We start from the raw sequence: 22,163 nt of genomic DNA on the forward strand, positions 1-22,163 counted from the left end.
TTAATAAAATGTGTATGCCATCTGTAAATACAAATTAAATTGTTAAATTACAAGCCTAGTTGGTTTAGCCACGGACAAAGTCAGGAACCATCCCCGCTAACCATGATAGGCTGAGATAATGGATGGGCTGGACATGCCGAGAGATGATTTCGGATTGGTCTGCCATGTAGCACGTTTCTGTCTATGACATGAGCTGGTCAGTATGTGTCCTTGCTACAGCAACTTTTTTGAAAGATATAACGTTAGCCATGGAGAGCTGCAAAAGTGTTGCTTCTGCTCTCAACAATATTGCTTCCCTGAATTTAGCAGGTGCTATCAACAAAGATCAGTGGTAAAAAGTTGTGATGGACTACTTCCTGCACACGGTCATTGTGAAACGCAGTGACTTGACACAACAATGGACCAAACAAGCTGTAGCTAGCTACAAACCAAATGGAAAAGACACGCTGCTGTGAATCATTCATCCATGTATATGGGTAAGAGTCGAGCTACGTTTTCTGATATTATAGACTTCTAATTTGGTCAGAAAGTCATTTTAATTTCAAGTTAAAGTTTACTGTTAGCTAGCTAGTGAATGTTAGCTTGCTGGCTCGCTAGCTAACATGACATGTATGATCTGTGTAGTAATATTATTAGCATCTCAGAAATCCATTTGCATTTCTAGTTATAGCCTGTTAGCTAGCTAGCTAATGTTGAACCTAGTTGGTTAGCTTTAGCTACCTGCAGATTTATAATCCTGCATTTCATGCAAGGTGGCTAGCTATGACAATCCGTTTGTACTGTAGCTATGGGTTGGAATTATGGATCATTGTCTATCTTGCTAAACAAAAGTGTTTACATTCCCCAGTTTCTGTGTTGTGGGTTTGTGTATATGTATGTGTGTATTTCAGGAAATGGCTTCCTGGATTCCCCAAGCAGCTGATTGGTCGGCCCCATTGCAGATTGGCGCTCTGATCCCGCCCTCTCGTTAGGGGATACAGTTGTCGGCAATTACAAACTCCTTCTGCAGCTGGATAAAAGCCAGTGTTCCTTTGTTAGAAAAGAGAGCTTATTGGATGTCCTGTGTTTGTTGTTGCGCAGAGACAGTTTTGTTGGAAATATTTTGTTGCTGCTACTTCTGAGGTATGTGTGTGCCAATAGGACTCTGTGTTTTTGATTATTGAACTTGTTCGCTTTACGTTTTCTATTATTCTGTTTCATTTGTTCCCAGGGGGGAAGAGGAAGGCATTTTGGGAGTGCTTAGGCAAGAGGCCTTCGGACATACATATACCCGTAGTATGTACTCTGTCTATGCACACTAGGTAAGACCTGGGCGGACCACCCCCTGTATTTTGGTTAGCGCGCCAGGTGGTGTTAAGGTTAGGTGGGGAGGCAGGTAAGCTAGGAGAGAGGACTCTAACTTTCTTTGCTTTGGTTTTGTCCAGCCCTTTCCCCCCACAATTACTGTGTTAAGGAAATAAATTCCCAGGGAACTGTAATATTCTGGCTCTGTCATCCTTACCCACACCTAAGGATGGCGCCGACAGAGATGGCCGCCTCGCTTCGCGTTCCTAGGAAACTATGCAGTTTTTTGTTTTTTTACGTGTTATTTCTTACACTAGTACCCCAGGTCATCTTAGGTTTCATTACATACAGCCGAGAAGAACTACTGAATATAAGATCAGCGTCAACTCACCATCAGTACAACCAAGAATATGTTTTTCGCGATGCGGATCCTGTGTTCTGCCTTACAACCAGTGCCACGGAATGGTTCCCATGCAGCGACCCAAAAAAACGACTCAGAAAAAGAGGGAAACGAAGCGGTCTTCTGGTCAGACTCCGGAGACGGGCACATCGTGCACCACTCCCTAGCATTCTTCTTGCCAATGTCCAGTCTCTTGACAACAAGGTTGATGAAATCCGAGCAAGGGTAGCATTCCAGAGGGACATCAGAGACTGTAACGTTCTCTGCTTCACGGAAACATGGCTAACTGGAGAGACGCAATCCGAAGCGGTGCAGCCAGCGGGTTTCTCCACGCATCGCGCCGACAGAAACGAACATCTTTCTGGTAAGAAGAGGGGCGGGGGCGTATGCCTTATGGCCAACGTGACATGGTGTGATGAAAGAAACATACAGGAACTCAAATCCTTCTGTTCACCTGATTTAGAATTCCTCACAATCAAATGTAGACCGCATTATCTACCAAGAGAATTCTCTTCGATTATAATCACAGCCGTATATATCCCCCCCAAGCAGACACATCGATGGCTCTGAACGAACTTTATTTAACTCTCTGCAAACTGGAAACGATTTATCCGGAGGCTGCATTCATTGTAGCTGGGGATTTTAACAAGGCTAATCTGAAAACAAGACTCCCTAAATTTTATCAGCATATCGATTGTGCAACCAGGGGTGGAAAGACCCTGGATCATTGTTACTCTAACTTCCGCGACGCATATAAGGCCCTGCCCCGCCCCCCTTTCGGAAAAGCTGACCACGACTCCATTTTGTTGATCCCTGCCTACAGACAGAAACTAAAACAAGAAGCTCCCACGCTGAGGTCTGTCCAACGCTGGTCCGACCAAGCTGACTCCACACTCCAAGACTGCTTCCATCACGTGGACTGGGAGATGTTTCGTATTGCGTCAGACAACAACATTGACGAATACGCTGATTCGGTGTGCGAGTTCATTAGAACGTGCGTTGAAGATGTCGTTCCCATAGCAACGATTAAAACATTCCCTAACCAGAAACCGTGGATTGATGGCAGCATTCGTGTGGAACTGAAGGCGCGAACCACTGCTTTTAATCAGGGCAAGGTGTCTGGTAACATGACTGAATACAAACAGTGCAGCTATTCCCTCCGCAAGGCTATCAAACAAGCTAAGCGCCAGTACAGAGACAAAGTAGAATCTCAATTCAACGGCTCAGACACAAGAGGCATGTGGCAGGGTCTACAGTCAATCACGGACTACAGGAAGAAACCCAGCCCAGTCACGGACCAGGATGTCTTGCTCCCAGGCAGACTAAATAACTTTTTGCCCGCTTTGAGGACAATACAGTGCCACTGACACGGCCTGCAACGAAAACATGCGGTCTCTCCTTCACTGCAGCCGAAGTGAGTAAGACATTTAAACGTGTTAACCCTCGCAAGGCTGCAGGCCCAGACGGCATCCCCAGCCGCGCCCTCAGAGCATGCGCAGACCAGCTGGCCGGTGTGTTTACGGACATATTCAACCAATCCCTATACCAGTCTGCTGTTCCCACATGCTTCAAGAGGGCCACCATTGTTCCTGTTCCCAAGAAAGCTAAGGTAACTGAGCTAAACGACTACCGCCCCGTAGCACTCACATCCGTCATCATGAAGTGCTTTGAGAGACTAGTCAAGGACCATATCACCTCCACCCTACCTGACACCCTTGACCCACTCCAATTTGCTTACCGCCCAAATAGGTCCACAGACGATGCAATCTCAACCACACTGCACACTGCCCTAACCCATCTGGACAAGAGGAATACCTATGTGAGAATGCTGTTCATCGACTACAGCTCGGCATTCAACACCATAGTACCCTCCAAGCTCGTCATCAAGCTCGAGACCCTGGGTCTCGACCCCCGCCCTGTGCAACTGGGTACTGGACTTCCTGACGGGCCGCCCCCAGGTGGTGAGGGTAGGCAACAACATCTCCTCCCCGCTGATCCTCAACACTGGGGCCCCACAAGGGTGCGTTCTGAGCCCTCTGCCCCTAAACAAGGCAGTTAACCCTCCCAAATGATGTAAATATATCACTAGCCACTTTAAACAATGCTACCTTATATAATGTTACTTACCCTACATTATTCATCTCATATGCATACGTAGATACTGTACTCTATATCATCGACTGCATCCTTATGTAATACATGTATCACTAGCCACTTTAACTATGCCACTTGGTTTACATCTCATGTATATACTGTACTCGATATCATCTACTGTATCTTGCCTATGCTGCTCTGTACCATCACTCATTCATATATCCTTATGTACATATTCTTTATCCCCTTACACTGTGTATAAGACAGTAGTTTTTTTTTTTGGAATTGTTAGTTAGATTACTTGTTCGTTATTACTGCATTGTCGGAACTAGAAGCACAAGCATTTCGCTACACTCGCATTAACATCTGCTAACCATGTGTATGTGACAAATAAAATTTGATTTGATTTACAATCACATACCTCTTTCACTCTACGGGGAGTTGAGTATAGCAGGGTGTTGCATTCCCTCCAAGAGGCGTGCGTAACAAAAGACTCCACTTCGACAGAAGTTGAATAGGTGACGACACAGCGCTCTCCAGTATGTGTACCAAAACATTCAAGAGCTGTTTTCTCAAGTGGGATTACAAGTTTATCAACTTTCAAAGCAGAATTACTTTCCCATTGTTCCTCAACTACAGTGTATGATATACCACTTTTGTAGCTCTGAGTCTCTACTTTTATCCAATGTAAAAACAAAATTTCACATTTTGATACATAAGACTGACTTGAGGTAGTCGGTCACATATTCGTTATTTGGTGAGGGCATTTGTTTTCCGAACCCGCTACAATGCTTTCGGTGCCATGGGGATGCCCATGCAGCTGGGGATCTGAATTGCCCTTTACAAAAAAGGCAGGTTAAGATTGCCATAGTTTGAGTGGGGAAAAATGTTTCATATGCTAAGGCAGTAAGGAGAGTAGAGGATAACTGAAGAATGAGGGTTTTGACTGGGAGCCCCTGTGAGTAGGCCTGAAGAGACAGATTGAGAGGACAAGTTTCAGTAAGGTTGGATTTCTTGTGTTTATAGCCATGGTCAACTGCATTGCGTTGACGGAGTGGAAGTCACAGATAGGTAAGGTAGTTGCAGCAGCAGAGATAGTTGGGTGTGAGAGATTTTAGTGCAGAAGATCTACAGGGAGGTTTGAGGGAGGGTGTCCCGTCCTCCCTGGCCAACAGCCTGGTGTAGAATCGTTAGGGCCAAAGTAGTGGGATGGGGTGGTGGGTTTTGGGGATAGTGTATAGGTAAGGTGCAGGTCTAGTTGGTGGTGCAATTTAAAAATCTCGAACTTTTTTTTTCTCAGAATGTGCAAGCCGCAATCCGACTTGCGAAAAGCAGCAATAAGCAGCACAGCGTCTAGTCTTCCGGAAATTCACACGAAGAAGAACATTGGCTAAACTCCATCGAAGAAGAGTGGGTGTCTCGCTTTCTCTACGGTCTCTGGCTTTACTACCCTGCGACTCTTTCCTATCGAGACAACATAGAAAACAAGCCATATAGCTAGCTGTTTATCTTTTGATAAAGATGTCAACCACGACCGGCGGCGGAGAGTTTGGCAACCCCCTGCGGAAATTTAAGCTCGTATTCTTAGGCGAGCAAAGTGGTAAGTGGAGGAGTATTTAGGGCATGTTATTTGTTTTCGCCTAACAGTACGGTAGCTAGTCAGGCCGAGGCAGAACGATAAGGCTTTAAACAACTCAGACGATGCCTCGTTAGGTTAGTTAGCTAGTAGGTATAATTTAGCCAATGACTATAACACGTAAAGGGAACTTTCTAGCTTTCCAATTTAATCAGGAAAATGTGTTGCTTGAGATGTTGCCCAAGAAGATGCCTACGTATTTAGCTAGCTAGCCAAGTCATGCATACTATGTAACTAAGTTGTCTAGCTACACTACTAGAACGTTCCTGAAGTGTCGGTGTCATTCACTAACGTTTTTTGAAGTTACACTTCTGCTGGGTAGTTAGACGTATTTAGCCAACTAGTTACGTGATAGTTTTATGTTTACTTGCCAGCTACTGTAGCTTCAGCTTGTGTAGAGTCATATAGCTAACTTTAACAGTTAGGTACTGTTAGCTAGCTAACGTTAACATTGCTAAGCCACGTCTGTCAGCAGAGGGGAGCCTAGTAACGCGTTAGCTTGGGTGGAAACGCACTGGGCCGCTTAAAAACAAGACATGAGGCATATTATTTCCGCAGATAAATCTTAATTTCGATTTGCATAGACTCAAAACTGTGTGTTGATTGTCCAGTCCATTTTAGCTTGCTAGCTGTTTCCTCCATTCGTGGCTCCACCCATGCCAGCTCAGCGCCGTGGGTTCAGTAGTCTATCGATTCGTTTTTAGATATGTTATCATACAAATAAACAATATGACCGCTTAACGCATGGTCACTGTCAGTATATTCAATTGTTTAATAGCTAAATGCTCATAATGAAGCAACTCTGCATAGGCTACGTTTACTATTCCTCCCAAATTGCAGTTCCACAGATGCTCATGCATAATTTAGCAATTGACAATTATATGGTACAGAATAATGCAGAGACTCAGATTTTTCACTTTATTGTATGCTAAACAAATAACAATGATTGTAAATTAAACAAACCATACGTCTGTATGCACAATGACGCCTTAGCACTTTCCACTGAAAATTAAGGGTCAGGCGCAGAGACCTCTGACTGCCGATAACGTTAGGTACTTAGAACCTCTGCCCAGAGTGTCGGCAGTTAACTTTTTGTTGTTCACATAGAACAGTTTTACCAAAGAGAGGCAAACTGCTTCTCTAATAGAAATCTCGATCACACTTGTAGATGTCATGGCGACACTGGCTAGCTGCGCAGAAATAGGTCATCGGGTCTAAGGTCGTCTCGTGCCTAAATGCTCTTGTGCAGGACGTCAAATTAAAGACGCTCCTTCGATGTAGTTGTTTTTGAAGAAAATGTGTAATTTTCACGAGATTGGAGTAATGACATGTTCAACTACTTAAGACATTGGCTCAAATCTAGGTTGGGCCTTTAGATTGAGGAATTTGACTTCTCTAACACCAAACCCCGGCCTGATCTGGTTCGTAAGCGTTCCCGTAAATCTCGCGATGAAACGCCTCTGGGTTTAGAAAAGCTGCGGTTTTACCTCCGTTTTGTTGAAATACTCCAGGCCACAAAGTGGCAGTAGTTTGTTTGGCTTGTGCCTGCTGTAGCTAATGTAAGGTAACTAGCCAGCTGTGCTAATGTTATTGCTATTTGGCTAACTAGAATTTGTAGTAAGCCATTGTTGATACTCCAGTCATCTAGTTGTAGCCATCTGGTTAGTAACTAGCAACATTATAATTAAATGCAAATTGATTTTTTTTTTTATGAAGCAGCTGCCTGTTAGCTGGCAAGAGTCTGAGTAGATGGGTTGCTATGTTTTAGGGCAGTTGTCAACCTTTTCTGATTCAAGATCAGTTTGAGTCAAAAAGCAAGCAGAGATCTACTCCTCTGCTGTAAAAAAATGAGTAAAAAAATGTAAGACTATGCAACAGTAACCTAAATAAAGACAGTTCTGTAGGAAGGAGGTTTGTGTTAAGTGATAGTTCAAGTCACTTCAACCACTGAGGTGTGTGGTAATTCCCTGACAACGCACAGTCTTGCTTATAAAACACATCCCAACATTTGTGAATATTTCCTCCAGATTTTTTACTATTTGCTATGCATGGCCTGCCAATGTTCTTCTCAGACCTTATTATATTTCATAACTCGAGCTTTCATTAAAAACATTTGATCAGCTGTATCACTTCTGAGGCACAACTCCGCATAAATGGAAATAATTTGCAAATAATTCGTTTTTTTATTTTACTGGACTGATGGTACCTGCATCTTGTCAGTCGAGAGAGGGGGAAAAAAGCAGCAGCAGAGGGTCTGCCTCTCACGGTCCCTGCTCTCTCACTCCCTCTGATAAGACTGACCAGAGAGAGGGAAGTCTTCCACCTAATGGTGACACTCGAGTAGCATTTTATTATTTCTGCCTCATGCACAAATCCATGTTTCTATGACCAGAGTAAATGAAATGGTCCTTGATATTAAAATAAACATGATGAGCTGCTAATAATAAAATGCAGGCCTATCGATACACTTGGCTACTAATTAATTGCAGATGCAGTGCTGGTTGTAGTGGAAGTAGGGAGAAGCTGTTTTGTAAATGTTTGCTGTTTTCTTTGACATTCTCTCAATGGTCATGGTTTTAAAATGAATGAAATCTCACATAGGCTAGTATGAAACGTTGCTGTGGGGTCGTGGATGCTTTAGGCATGGTGATTTGAGCTATCCGATTGGCCAGCACAGTAGGTGCACTTAATTTAGCTCTCCCAGTCCCCCGGGTAGTCAGTTTATCCCTTCAGACAAATGAAAAGGTTAAAATTGGGAACACTCCCGGCCTGGCGCACAGGGCTTCTGAATCAAGTGCACCTAGCGCCAACAGTGCAAGACAATAAAAAAACAAATAAGCATGCAAGGCTTTATCGTTGGCTTTTCTACTGAAATGTTTGTTGATCGACTAGGTTGGTGACCACTGTTGTACTCTTTCATTCAAGGTTTATAAAAATGTTTATTCAATAGAGAATTACATCAGAAAAACAATAGCCCATACCCATGTCTTTACCATATACGGTTCAGATGTTATAGATGATTTACTCTGATAATTTAGCATGAATAGATTGTCATCGCGGCCATGGTCAAAAATAAGTTCTACTCTGCTCAGTAAAACTGTCACGCTCCGCGAGCAGAACGGCGCTAACTTCCAACATCATCTGATAAGCTAGCTAGTAGCTGCAGGTTAGTGTGATAACATGGGCTTTTTCTAAATGAAATCCACAGACTACAAAACAATATTGGGCACATATACTGAACTAAAATATAAATGCAAAATGCAACAATTTCAAAGATTTTACTGAGTTACAGTTCATATCAATTAATTAAGCCCTAATCTATAGATTTCACATGACTGGGAATACAGATATGCATCTGTCACAGATACCTTAAAATTTTTTAAAAAAGTAGGGACATGGATCAGAAAACCGGTCAGTATCGGGTGTGACCACAATTTGTCTCATGCAGTGTGACACATCTCCTTTGCATAGATTTAATTGTGGCTTGTGGAATATTGTCCCACTCCTGTTCAAATGGCGGTGCGAAGTTGTTGGATATTGGCGGGAACTGGAATACGCTGTCATACATGTTGATCCAGAGCATCCCAAACATGCCCAAAGGGTGACATGTCTGAGTATGCAGGCCATGGAAGAATTGGTAAATTTTCATCTTCCAGGAATTGTGTACAAATCCTTGCGACATGGGGCCATGCATTATCACGCTGAAACATGAGGCGATGGCGGCGGGTGAATGGTATGACAATGGGCCTTGGTATCTCTGTGCATTCAAATTGCCATTGATAAAATGCAATTGTGTTGGTTGTCTGTAGCTTATGCCTGCCCATTCCATAACCCCACCACCACTATGGGGCACTCTGTTCACAATGTTGACATCAGCAAACCGCTCGTCCATACGACACCATACACGTGGTTGTGAGGCCGGTTGGACGTACTGCCAAATTCTCTAAAACAACGTTGGAGGTGGCTTATGGTCGAGAAATTAACATTAAAATTCACTGGCAACAGCTCTGGTAGGACATTCCTGCACTCAGCATGCCATTTGCGCACTCCCTCAAAACTTGAGGCGTTGTGTGAAAAAACTGCCCATTTTAGAGTGGCCTTTAATTGTCCCCAGCACACTGTACCTGTGTAAGGATCATGCTGTTTTAATCAGCTTCTTGATATGACAAACCTGTCAGGTGTATGGGTTATCTTGGCAAAGGAAAAATGCTCACTAACAGGGATGTTAACAAATTTTGTGCACAACATTTTTGAGAAATAAGCTTTTTGTGCGTATGGAAAATTTCTGGGATATTTTATTTCAGCTCATGAAACTGGGGAACAACACTCTACATGTTGTTTTCAATTTTTCTTCAGAGCATATATTTATAAAGCGAACAGACTGAATTTCAATGTCTACCCTCCCTGAAAGCAATCTGTTGCAGTTTTCATGGTGTATTTTGGAATATTTCCCTTTAAATCGCCATTGATACGGCCTCTCAATTTAGATTGATCACCAATGAAAGCCAAGAATCTGGAGATGAAAATGACAAGGGTATGAAGTTGATTTTGATTGGTCCAAAGCATGGAAATGCCTCCCAACACCGACCATGGAAGAGATACAACCAAGAGCTGCGCGGTCTAAACTTGAATCGGTCACCTCAAACTAGTTGATCAATATTGTTAAGTACAAGCATATTAAGGTTATATTGTAGAGAATAATCTAATGAATAACTGTAGGGGATTTCTGATGAGTGCGAAGTAGGGCTGACCCCATTTAGTCGACTGTTTTAGTTTAGCGGTTGCAAATGTATATCATGCCTTATGAGACATGTCTCATTTGCACCTGTCTCAGTGGACAGTCTAAGAAGAATGGGAGTGTGGCTCTCCAGATGACACTCCCTCCCGTGGATTGGTGCGCATTCATTGTTTCATAACTTCATTGTGTGAATTGTTTGCCCTTTGAGTGTTTATCAATACCCCATTACATATCACCTGTAGAACATTTACCATTAGTCCCCATCAAACAAACAATGCAGATTAGAAATAATTTACAGTAATTTCTGTTAATGCATTCAATATATTATTAGTCTTATTGTTCTCATTGTCGGAGTGTACAAGTTGTTTGCAAGGCTCAATCTATGCTACAATGAGAAACAAGTGTTTTATTTAATTCAAGTTTTTTTCCCCTCATTTTTTTCATTGTCTTTTGTTTGGAGAGCTCCTGTCAATGTTGAGTAAGGCTGTGCACCTGATTACGCATAGAAGTTGCCTTAGGCTACCTGGTCTATGTGCAAATATGCCCATTTGAGGATGTCTGCAAGTATTTCTGATCATCTTAACTCACTACCACTAAAGCTATGGAGCTTCTCAAAGTAATTTTTTCTTCACCTCAAACAGAAAAACAGAGCTCACCCAGAAAAGAACATGGAATACAAATAATTGAACAGATAATTTACCAACAGTTGTTCAAAAAATAACTTTCAGTTAGTTTAATCGCTCAGCACTACTACTAGGCTTTGTTTGATTTTATATTTTCCTTGATTACTCACATCCTATCTCTGCAACTAGTGGAGAAGGTACAAGGTCCCTCTCTGACCACCACCTCCAATGGGTTTTTGAGGAAGGATTAATTAAGAGCCTAGCAGTCATCTGTCAACTAGCTCACGTGCTATACAATCACCCCTCTGCTACACTCACCGACCTCTTTCTCTGCATCAACCTCAGCAGCCAGCAGTGTTGCCAACTTAGCGACTTTGTTGCTATATTTAGCAAGTATTCAGACCCCTTGAGTGAAACATTTTCAAAAAATTGACTTGCGACTTTCTGGTGTTATTGGAGACTTGGAGAGACTGACGTGAAAGCACTATAGTTCTTACTCTTCTCAATGAGCAGCTGTTGCTGCCATGGGCCCCACCCCTGTCCCAAAGCACTCACAGGCAGCCCAGTCCTCGCGCTGCAGTCAGAGCAAATGTTCACCCCTTCCTTGTCCAGACTGCAAATGAATCGCGCATGCGGGAAGCCACCACTGGCCGATCCAGCCCTGGCTTACATTCAGGGCGGGATGTAAATGTCAAATGTTCTTTGTCTAAAATAAATCACTGCACAAAAATAAATCACTGCATTTGACTCACAGCCTCAGTCACTCACTCACCTTGTCCACTGTGTGTGTGCCTCTCTGTGACAAAAGCTAAACATCTAGCTGGCTAGCTCATGTCTCAGTCTAAACTGTACACTCAAAAATACAGAAAGGAGTTGGAATCAAACCCTGAATTCAAAGGCTGGTTGAAGCCTTTTGTTGGAGGTGTTACACGGGCATACTGCCTGTATTGTAAGGCTAATTTCGACGCTAAACTTTGATGTAAAAAAAACACATGACAACTAAAAAACACTCAAAACGCAAAGCCTTTTATAACAGTTCCACCCAAAACAAGCTGCCATTTATGGTAAAAAGTGGCATTAGCTATCACTGAACACTGTTCAATGCTGGCATGTTAACAACCCTCCAGGCAAGCTTCAATGCCATACAACTCTCGTTCCGTGGCCTCCAATTGCTCTTAAATACAAGTAAAACTAAATGCATGCTCTTCAACCGATCGCTACCTGCACCTGCCCGCCTGTCCAACATCACTACTCTGGACGGCTCTGACTTAGAATACGTGGACAACTACAAATACTTAGGTGTCTGGTTAGACTGTAAACTCTCCTTCCAGACTCACATCAAACAACTCCAATCCAAAGTTAAATCTAGAATTGGTTTCCTATTTTGCAACAAAGCATCCTTCACTCATGCTGCCAAACATACCCTTGTAAAACTGATGCAGTCTATCACAGTGCAATCCGTTTTGTCACCAAAGCCCCATATACTACACACCATTGCGACCTGTACGTTCTCGTTGGCTGGCCCTCGCTTCATACTCGTCGCCAAACCCACTGGCTCCATGTCATCTACAAGACCCTGCTAGGTAAAGTCCCCCCTTATCTCAGCTCGCTGGTCACCATAGCATCTCCCACCTGTAGCACACGCTCCAGCAGGTATATCTCTCTAGTCACCCCCAAAACCAATTCTTTCTTTGGCCGCCTCTCCTTCCAGTTCTCTGCTGCCAATGACTGGAACGAACTACAAAAATCCTGAAGCTGGAAACACTTATCTCCCTCACTAGGTTTAAGCACCAACTGTCAGAGCAGCTCACAGATTACTGCACCTGTACATAGCCCACCTATAATTTAGCCCAAACAACTACCTCTTTCCCTACTGTATTTAATTTATTTTGCTCCTTTGCACCCCATTATTTTTATTTCTACTTTGCACATTCTTCCATTGCAAATCTACCATTCCAGTGTTTTACTTGCTATATTGTATTTACTTTGCCACCATGGCCTTTTTTTGCCTTTACCTCCCTTATCTCACCTCATTTGCTCACATCGTATATAGACTTGTTTATACTGTATTATTGACTGTATGTTTGTTTTACTCCATGTGTAACTCTGTCGTTGTCTGTTCACACTGCTATGCTTTATCTTGGCCAGGTCGCAATTGTAAATGAGAACTTGTTCTCAACTTGCCTACCTGGTTAAATAAAGGTGAAATAAATAAATAAAAATATGATCACATTGGAGAAGCATGTAGAGCTGCTTTCTCAGACTCTGCTCGCTGCTGCTACCCTCTTCAAAAGATTAATGGTGTTCTAGCACCATACTTTCTGAAAAAGTTGGTTGCAGATGTGGGTGACCAGCGTTTCAGCCTCCTCCTCAGATGTAAGTGTTTCTAAGTACCTGGGGGTTGTGATAAGGTGCATTAGTGACAACAAGCAGACAATTGTATCAACATTTCTTGGGCTTGTTGGAGGAGATGCCAAATCTATAGCCCGTGCTGTTGTGGCTTTCCTCGAAGTGTTGTCTTAAAGAGAATCTCCTGGGGATAGGGACTGACAATGCCTCTGGGATTAACAATGGGGTGCTGAAGGAGGAGTATGTCCTCAAATATTTGGTTCTTATTTGCTGTGTGCCACTCTCTGCAGCTTTTTTATTTAACTAGGCAAGTCAGTTAAGAACACATTTTTATTTTCAATGACGGCCTAGGAACAGTGGGTTAACTGCCTGTTCAGGGGCAGAACTACAGATTTGTACCTTGTCAGCTCGGGGGTTTGAACTTGCAACCTTCCGGTTACTAGTCCAACACTCTAACCACTAGGCTACCCTGCCACCCCAGCTTGCTTGCTTGTAGTCCTAAACATATATTTAGGGTGTTTTTTTTTACTCACTGTTTGTCTCTCCCACAACGTTTATCCCTCTCTCCTACAGCATCCATCACAATTACATGCACATGGTAAATTAAGAGATGGCGACTTTTAGGACAGCCAATAGCTACTTTTCTTACTGAGGAGTTGGCAACACTGGCAGCCAACAAAGAAGACTGAACTGTGTCAATCTAGCACCCACATAATTGATTGTGTCTATTTAATTCTGCTACATTGAGTCCGATCACACAAATACACGTTTTGAAGTTTCGACCAATCAATATTTTTTTTAAACTCAAGAGTCCTTGTGCAAAGAGAATTACGTTTTGACATTTATTTAGTAGTTCCCTCTAATTGACATGCGTTTCCCCTACATTCTATAGCAGTGAGTGAACGCCCTATGTGTTGCGATGCTAACGTTAGCTAGCAAGCGAACTGGTATTGACAGTATGGGATAATGGAGAGTGAATAACATTTTCTTCACCTTGCAAAATGGCTAGCTTGGTAAAGCATTTAGTGTTGTGTGCATTGTGCTGCATTTACCACCCCATTCGGTTTGTCTGTGTGACTGCCTGGCTCAGTTAGCAAGCTAACGCTAGTGCACAGGTGCACAATATCAAACTGAACCTAACAAAAAAATCCTTCAAGCACACAATTTATTAGCTAGATGTAAAGACTTGCTTGAGAAAAGTGATGTATTATGCGGCTTTATTATTTTAGTTAGAACAATTCTGACATGTGGTGGATTACACTGGGAAAAGTGCATTTTTGTTATACTTCTGTTGGCTTCACGTATCGGTTTGTGCTCTCTGATTGGCTCAAAGTCAAGTTCTCGGCCACTGACGAGCATTGCGATTCTACAAGTAGAAGCGGCTGGTTTCGTCGGTACACACCAGGGGCGTCTTTTGTTCTAGCAAGAAAAGGAACGGCCTCCTACTTTGCTAAGTAACTAGTCAGATTTCTTGGTGTGCCTGCACCATTACAAAGAACGTTGCTGTTGTTAGCAGACTTTGCATCTGCGCTGTTCTTTAAGTAAACATGTTTTTGTAAAAATGTTTGTGGAAATTGTCATAAGTCGTCATTGTGCGTAGTTGTATGGTTTCTTTAACTTTGCAATCATTGGTTTTTGTTTGACGTACATTTTTTATGTGAAAAATCAGTCTCTGTATCATTCTGTTACTGTGGAATTGCCTAAATGTCAAAATGTCAACTAAATGCTCTCTGCTCTGCATGTCTGTCTTTACAGTGGGGAAGACATCACTTATCACCAGGTTTATGTATGACAGCTTTGACAATACCTATCAGGTACATTACCTCATCTCAAGTACAGTACTGGTTATTTATTGCATGTAAACTAATGCGTAATACTATTCTAAGCTCTTGGTTCTTTTGCTTGGGTGAAATGTTCTGTTTTTCTAACCTGATAGTAGCTTGCATAAAATCTGCTACAAAGCTGAAAAAGAATAAGGACACAAGGCCATCCCTTTTCTGCTTTTTGTTGAATGTAGTATGGTCGTGATGTTTGAGAATATTTTTTTGTTCGTCTTGCAGGCTACAATTGGCATAGACTTTTTATCGAAAACGATGTACCTGGAAGATCGTACGGTAAGTACCACTTTTGTTTCTGTCATTGCATCACTTGGAGCTTTTCATTTGAAACCATTTCACGTGTCCCTTGAGTTTGTGCCAATGCATAAACATTGTATATCCCTCTACATGCCACTGTCAAAAATGGGCTTAGGTAGTCAGCTTTTTATCTCATCCCTCATCTCATGCTTGTTTAGTATGGATGTTGAGGAACTATAATTTGCAGTTTAATTATCATTTTTCATGTAGCCAATCAAGTTTTCGTTCCTGCCATGATTCTGTTTTTAGTTCCATCATCATTATGTTTTTTTTTTTTTTTTCCTCTGTCCACCCCTCCCCTCCATCCCCATGGCTGGGTTTCGAACTGTGTCCGCTCCTCGGTTTGTTGCGCGGTTGGCCACAGATTCGTCTCCAGCTGTGGGATACGGCCGGGCAGGAGCGGTTCCGCAGCCTCATCCCCAGCTACATCAGAGACTCAGCCGCTGCTGTGGTGGTTTATGACATAGCAAGTAGGTATCAAGTCCCTGCCCTTCTCTCAGTGGATGGAAGGGGAGAACGGGGCAAACAGTATTTCCACAGCTTGGCAACGTCACTGGACTGTAGCAATGAGTTGAACCAGACTTGCTTGTGGTCAGTGAGGAACCAGATCAGGAAATAGGTTATTGGCGCTTCAGGGCTTCCTTTCCCTGCAAATTCTATGCTACTCTCAAGTGAGTAGATGTTGTAGATGACTTTGTTAGTGCAATGTTTCCTCTACGTTTTTCCCAATAGGTGCAAATAGGCCTATAGAGGGGTATGATGGAACTCAAGCTCAGTACATCCAGTGGTGCTTGTGGAAATGTTGTCCCTAAAGGGGCTTTTCTAAGGAATAGGGAGAAGGCTAGCAGAGGTTACCAGCAATTTTTGGTTGACTTTAATTGCACCGAAAGCATTGATTTGGAACATTTGCCATCCGTAATAGGTCACTAAAAAGGATCAACATTGGGAACAGGTCATCTGCTAGCTGCATGGGGAAAGCTTTTCCTATTCCAGGATGCATGATCATTTTTCACCTCTGCTGCCTTGCTGTTCTCTTGCAACTCTTTTTATGTCAATCCTCTTCTTCATTTTCCCCTTTCCGTCTGTCCCATTTCTCCTCCTCCTCCATCCCAATCCCCAGGTCCGGCTTCAGCTCTGGGACACTGCTGGACAGGAGCGTTTCCGTAGCCTCATTCCCAGCTACATCCGCGACTCCACCATTGCTGTGGTGGTTTATGACATCACCAGTGAGTCAGAGCCTCCTGGCCTAGTTAGAGCTGTGCCCTCATCACTGTAGGGGTTGTGGGCCACTGGGACATTACATTGGGAAGGAGGTTGTCATCTTCTATAACACAGTAGCAAATCACAACAGCTTTCAGTGTATGAGTAGTGTTAACTATTATTGGAGGCTGTCAGTGTCACTATACCATGTAGGGACTTTAATGATGCAACTTCATGGGGATTAGGGAGTTTTCCCTTGTATTAACAGTGGCGTGGGGACTAATTCCTTTCTGTGCTTAAACTTAACTTACTGTTTACTTTTGCTTACTAACACCTGGCTACTCTACTGAAATCAACTGTACTTCCAATGAAGAGCAACGACTCTTCTGATTTGCAAATGTGTCTAACTTTATTAATAACCCTTTCACTGCAGAGTTCATACCTCACACGATATTTAAAGTGGTCATGCTCATTTTGTATGCGTTCCAAGTTGCTAATTTTCTTCCCCTCAGATCTCAATTCATTCCAGCAAACCTCAAAGTGGATTGATGACGTCAGAACAGAGAGAGGAAGTGATGTTATTATCATGCTTGTGGGAAACAAAACAGACTTGGCTGATAAAAGGTACATTGTGTGTGTGGCGAGCGTAGTTGGTGTGGTGGTAAACAGTAATGTGGTCCCTGAACTAAATGTCGACATATTTTGACAACCGTTGTATGTGTAAAGCCTTTGTCAAAGCCTGGTTCCTCCCTCGTCCCTTGAATGTATATACATTTTCATATGTTTTCTGATTTTGATCTGTTGAACTCCATGCTGGAGTTACTCCATTTCTGATATGTAACTTTCAAAATACAGAAATCATCCCTGTAATATGCATCATACAGGGATGATTTCTGTATTTTGAAAGTGACATCTTGAAACTTGAGTGCTGACAAGCAAAACTTTTTTGGACTACGTCAACAATTGACTAATGAAACAAATACCAAAATATAATTTTGGTGTGGAGTTTTCCTTTTTTGTTTTTGTCAAATTTTAAGTTTTATTTATTTATTTTGTTCCCTCTCCCCGGTGTTTCCCCATGTCACTTTGATTTGGTGTCCACTCCCAACCCACTGCCACCACCCTCCCCTCCTGTCCCTCCCCCTGGGACCATGGCAGACAAGTATCTGTTGAGGCTGCAGAGAGGAAAGCTCGTGAACTCAATGTCATGTACATAGAGACCAGTGCCAAGGCTGGCTATAACGTCAAACAGGTGGGTGTCCATCTACCACCAGCAGGTGTACAAACAGCCTCCAGAACTGCTCATTATGCTCTGCCTGCCTTAGGAAGAATAATTTGTGATGTACCACGTGGATTAGAGGTTTAATGTGGAACGAGTGATTGTACTGTTTGTGTCAAGCTGTTTGATCTTCTCAGCAAAGCTGCTTCCTCTCCTATCCCTTTGTTCCTCAGAGATGGGACCAAATAACCTCTTTCTAACCAAAAACTGGAATCTCTGAGCTCGTTCTTTTTTTCCTCTCTCCATCTCTCCCTTCCCCCTCTGCCTGTCCTCTTTCATGTCTGTCTATCTCTCCGTCCTCTCGGCGGTGGCCTGAGCAGACAGATCACCACGGAAGAGGGCGAGCAGAGAGCTAAGGAACTGAATGTCATGTTCATTGAAACCAGCGCAAAGACTGGCTACAATGTCAAACAGGTAGAGCTTCTGTTCACTCAGGATAGTCCAGCCCAGTCTGCCTTCCTAGTGTCAGCTGCCTCTTTCACAACTTTATAGTTTTCCCTCCTACCTCTCTTCACCTGGCTCCTCAAGACTTGTCCACCTAGTCCTTTCTACATTGTGACTCCCCTCAGTGCTCAAGTCATGTTGTCAATCCTGTCCACTGCTTTAGAACGCTTCAGCATCAGTTTTACTGCACTGTCTAGCTCCATGTTGTTGTTGGGTCTTTCTCTTATTTTGCCTTGTTTCACAAAATGTCTGCTTCTCACTGTTTGGCATGGAATCATGGACATTTTATGGGCATAAAATATGAACAATTACATGGGAACTTGTGACAAGTTTAACAAGAAAATGTTAAATATTCTTTAGGGGCATTTTCTTGCATTGTTTTTAGTGTTATCGAGACATCTTCCAAGATTTTAATGTGTAATAAATAACCATATCAGTTTTGTCCAATGCATGTAGCCCTATGTACAAATATGTTGTATGTTTATTTTAAATGGAAATATAAATATTGACTTTCCAATAGATGTTACTATATACGCTGAGAATTCAAAACATTAAGAACACCTGCTCTTTCCATGACAGACTGACCAGGTGAAAAAGCTATTATCCCTTATTGATGTCACTTGTTAAATCCACTTCAATCAATGTAGATGAAGGGGAGGAGACAGTTTAAAGAAAGGATTTGTAAGCCTTGAGACAAATGAGACATGGATTGTGTGTGTGTGCCATTCAGAGGGTGAATGGGCAAGACAAAATATGTGAGTGCCTTTGAACAGGTGGTAGTAGTAGGTGCCAGGTCCACTGGTTTGTGTCAAGAACAATGCTGCTGGGTTTTTCACACTCAGCAGTTTCCTGTGTGTATCAAGAATGGTCTACCACCCAAGGGACATCCAACCAACTTAACACAACTGTAGGAAGCATTGGAATCAACATGGACCAGCATCCCTGTGGAACGCTTTCAACACCTTGTAAAGTCCATGCCCTGAAGATTGGAGGCTGTTCTGAGGGTGAAATGGGGGGTGGGTGGGTGCAACTCAATATTAGGAAGGTGTTCCTAATGTTTGGTGTACTGTAGTTCGTCACTGTTATGTGGCCAACTTTATGTTATTGATGCGCTGTGTGGTATGGCTGTTTTTATCCACTGGTTATTTTCTTGTGGTTCCTCAGCTGTTTCGCCGTGTTGCTGCAGCCCTACCTGGGATGGATAGCACACCAGAGAAGAGCAAAGAGGACAGTATCCTTTCACAAGGGTTAGACCCGAGGCAGAAAGGTTTGGAGCAAGTTTGAGCTCAACATGTAAATCAACGCTCAAGAAATGCTTCAGTAGTTAAGTTTCTATCCAATTAACAGAATTTCATGCTCATGTTAAAACATCTGCATTAAAGAGGGCACACGTTAAAACATGTTTTCCCACCAGAGATGTTTCCATCAAATGGACTTGTTGCTGATCAAAGGCTGTGCGTGATGACGTTGTGCACATAAAAATGGTTTTGTCACACAAAATGTTGTGTTAAATAGTGAATGTGCCCACTGTGGTCTTGGCATGTGCTCTCTAGCCAACAGCTGGCAGATTCAGTTTGGCTATGGCTTACATGATGACATTATTATGGACAAAAGAGTAAGATTATTTTTGTCAAACGGCAGCCAAGCATCGATCATGTCACCAGAATAAGACGCTCAATATTTATTGGAAAGAGCATCAAGGTCATCACCTTGCACTTTCACCACCCTGTGAAGTTCATCACTTATTTCAGCTGTAGCCTAATAAACTGCATGCTTTCCCGATTCGTAGTGGGAGGACCACACAACATATTGTCACATGACTCCAAGTTTACTTCAATATGATGGTCATTATATAAATATTTGCTCATAAAAGTGTTTCTACTGCCACAAATTTATTTGACATAGATCCCACCTTGCCTAGCGTAATTTGTTTTGTAGACATTTGGAAAGTTTTTTTATAGAAACATTTGCTGTTTGTATCAGGCCTGTCGTGCAATTTTTGTACTTAATTGCATAAAAAGGTTGGATGGAAACATAACATAGAACCAGGTTATCTATTGCATATGGATTTCATTTTGGTTAAATTTGTGGAATGTCATTTAAAAAAATATGATATGATAATATTTTATGTTATTCCTTAACCATCTCTCAGTGATCGATATCAAACTGGAGAAGCCACCAGAGATGGCAGTGACGGAGAGCAGCTGCTCCTGCTAGTAAACACCCACCTGACCTTCCTCCTCTCCACCAACAGCTTGTCTCTCAGTGGCCACTCTCCCCACCCATGGCTCACTGCCATCGACCTGAGAACCTTGACCCCCCTTCCGACTCAGTGACTTTTCAGAGTAACCGTGTGGATGTGCTATTACTCTGTATTTAACAGATATTAAACTATATTAAAGGTTAAAAGTCGAACACAGAATAGGTTGAAAGCTGAATATGTTCAGCTTTTCATCCAACTGCATGACATTATAGGATTGCAGACTGATATAGCTAATTGCTCTCGGGTTATTGCGTTGTTGTGAAGTGATTATTGTTTGAGATTATTTAAGTGACTGTTAAAGGGATATGGTCTCAGTCCCTTGGATCTTTGCTTTTATTTCCAATGGCGAGTCTGGAGTGGGTCAACTAGTAGGTCAACTAATTCTAGCTCCGTGATAAACAAAGTGATTCACAAGGTTTTGATATATTTTGTTCTAAAAAGATTCCCCTCTAAACTATGAATATTATTTCCTCTCATTGTTGGCTCAAATCAAAGCTATTAATTTAGGCCTAATGGTTTATGGGACCATGAATAAGGGACATTATTATCAGGACATTTTCAAGGCATGAACAGCCAAAGAACTTCATTTAGGATTACTGTAGTAATCGACTGATGATTTCAATGGCAACTTTTTTTGTTATTTTGGCAGGTCTCCCAAAGAGGATGCTGCAGAAAGGATGTATAGCCAATCATTAAGAAAACAAGGATTTGCATTTTTAGAAAAGGGACATGATCCCAAATTCATTGTAGTGGAAAAAAATACTAACCTAAATATATTGATATACACTTTGAAACGATAAATCTCACAGCGACTTACATCAAATAGCCGCACACATGCTAACACATCTTGTGTCTGAGGAGAAGAGGTGTGTTAAAGTTCATATGTGAGCTTATGGAGTGAGCAGGTGTCAAAGCTTTTTACACACTAAATGGAAACATGCATTGGGCCCATACGATGTCTGCCTACTCACCCTCCAATTGATGTATATTGTTGTCTTGTTTTCGTCACACTTTTGCAGGAACGGCGTGCTCATCATGCAGGTTTCATGGTTAAGAAAAAACGATGCCTTGCTTGTTTGTTCACCAACGTTTTGCACTGAATCAAGACCCAACATTGTAAAGATGGAGAGACCTGCTGACAGTAGTTCTGTAGAGCAGGTAGCTAGAGTTGGTCCTCAGATACAGCTAACGCTTCCTAACACCCTTGCTGTGAAAATAAGTGCAGTGAAGTTAATCTTTAGCGCTATTGCCTGTTTACGACCGTTGGTTTTGTGTTTATTTATTTTGAAACACAAGCAACCGTAAAATTGCCTTGTATACTTAACCAAAATGAGTTGCTCCACCTCTGTCCTTTAACACGTTCTCTCACACACACACACCAACTAAACACAGCCATAAATGTCCCACCACCACACACCAATGCATTCGCTTAATTACGTCGAACCACCGTCTTTACCTTAACAGCTGTTCTATTATCCCTCACTGACTGAGTACTCAACTGAACTGTGTGCTATTCTGAAGTGTCTGTCCATTTGAAATGTGTAGTGTTTAGCAACGTTTGTGTGAATAATGTACTATCTGCTGTATAAAAAAAGGAGCATTAAAGAACACCGAAAGGTATCACATGAAATAAAGAGATTTCACCAAAGGTGTTCCAAGTTTCATTCTTGTATGAATATTATTGATTTAGATTATTTGGATAGGCCTACTTTTACATG

The 22,163-nt window shown here is 42.3% G+C and overlaps 1 protein-coding gene across 5 annotated transcripts; it reads left to right on the forward strand.

Moving 5' to 3' along the window:
- The first annotated feature begins 5,009 nt into the window (after positions 1-5,009).
- rab41 (RAB41, member RAS oncogene family) lies at positions 5,010-22,097 on the forward strand. Of its 5 annotated transcripts, none has more exons than XM_024382828.2 (8): positions 5,010-5,378; positions 14,880-14,938; positions 15,185-15,238; positions 16,380-16,485; positions 16,972-17,083; positions 18,059-18,152; positions 19,347-19,413; positions 20,335-22,097. In XM_024382828.2, the coding sequence occupies exons 1-8, from the start codon at positions 5,300-5,302 to the stop codon at positions 20,397-20,399; spliced, it is 636 nt and encodes a 211-aa protein (XP_024238596.1). In that variant the 5' UTR covers positions 5,010-5,299; the 3' UTR covers positions 20,400-22,097. The 5 variants fall into 5 exon arrangements, 4 of the variants coding, with proteins under 4 accessions (XP_024238596.1, XP_024238595.1, XP_024238594.1 ...); XM_024382827.2 differs by lacking the exon at positions 16,380-16,485 and adding an exon at positions 15,624-15,729 and having other exon boundaries at positions 5,031-5,378; XM_024382826.2 differs by lacking the exon at positions 18,059-18,152 and adding an exon at positions 17,618-17,711 and having other exon boundaries at positions 5,036-5,378.
- The last annotated feature ends 66 nt before the right edge of the window (positions 22,098-22,163 follow it).

The sequence above is a fragment of the Oncorhynchus tshawytscha genome, linkage group LG21 (assembly GCF_018296145.1).
Source record: "Oncorhynchus tshawytscha isolate Ot180627B linkage group LG21, Otsh_v2.0, whole genome shotgun sequence".
In the NCBI taxonomy this organism is placed as follows: domain Eukaryota; kingdom Metazoa; phylum Chordata; class Actinopteri; order Salmoniformes; family Salmonidae; genus Oncorhynchus; species Oncorhynchus tshawytscha.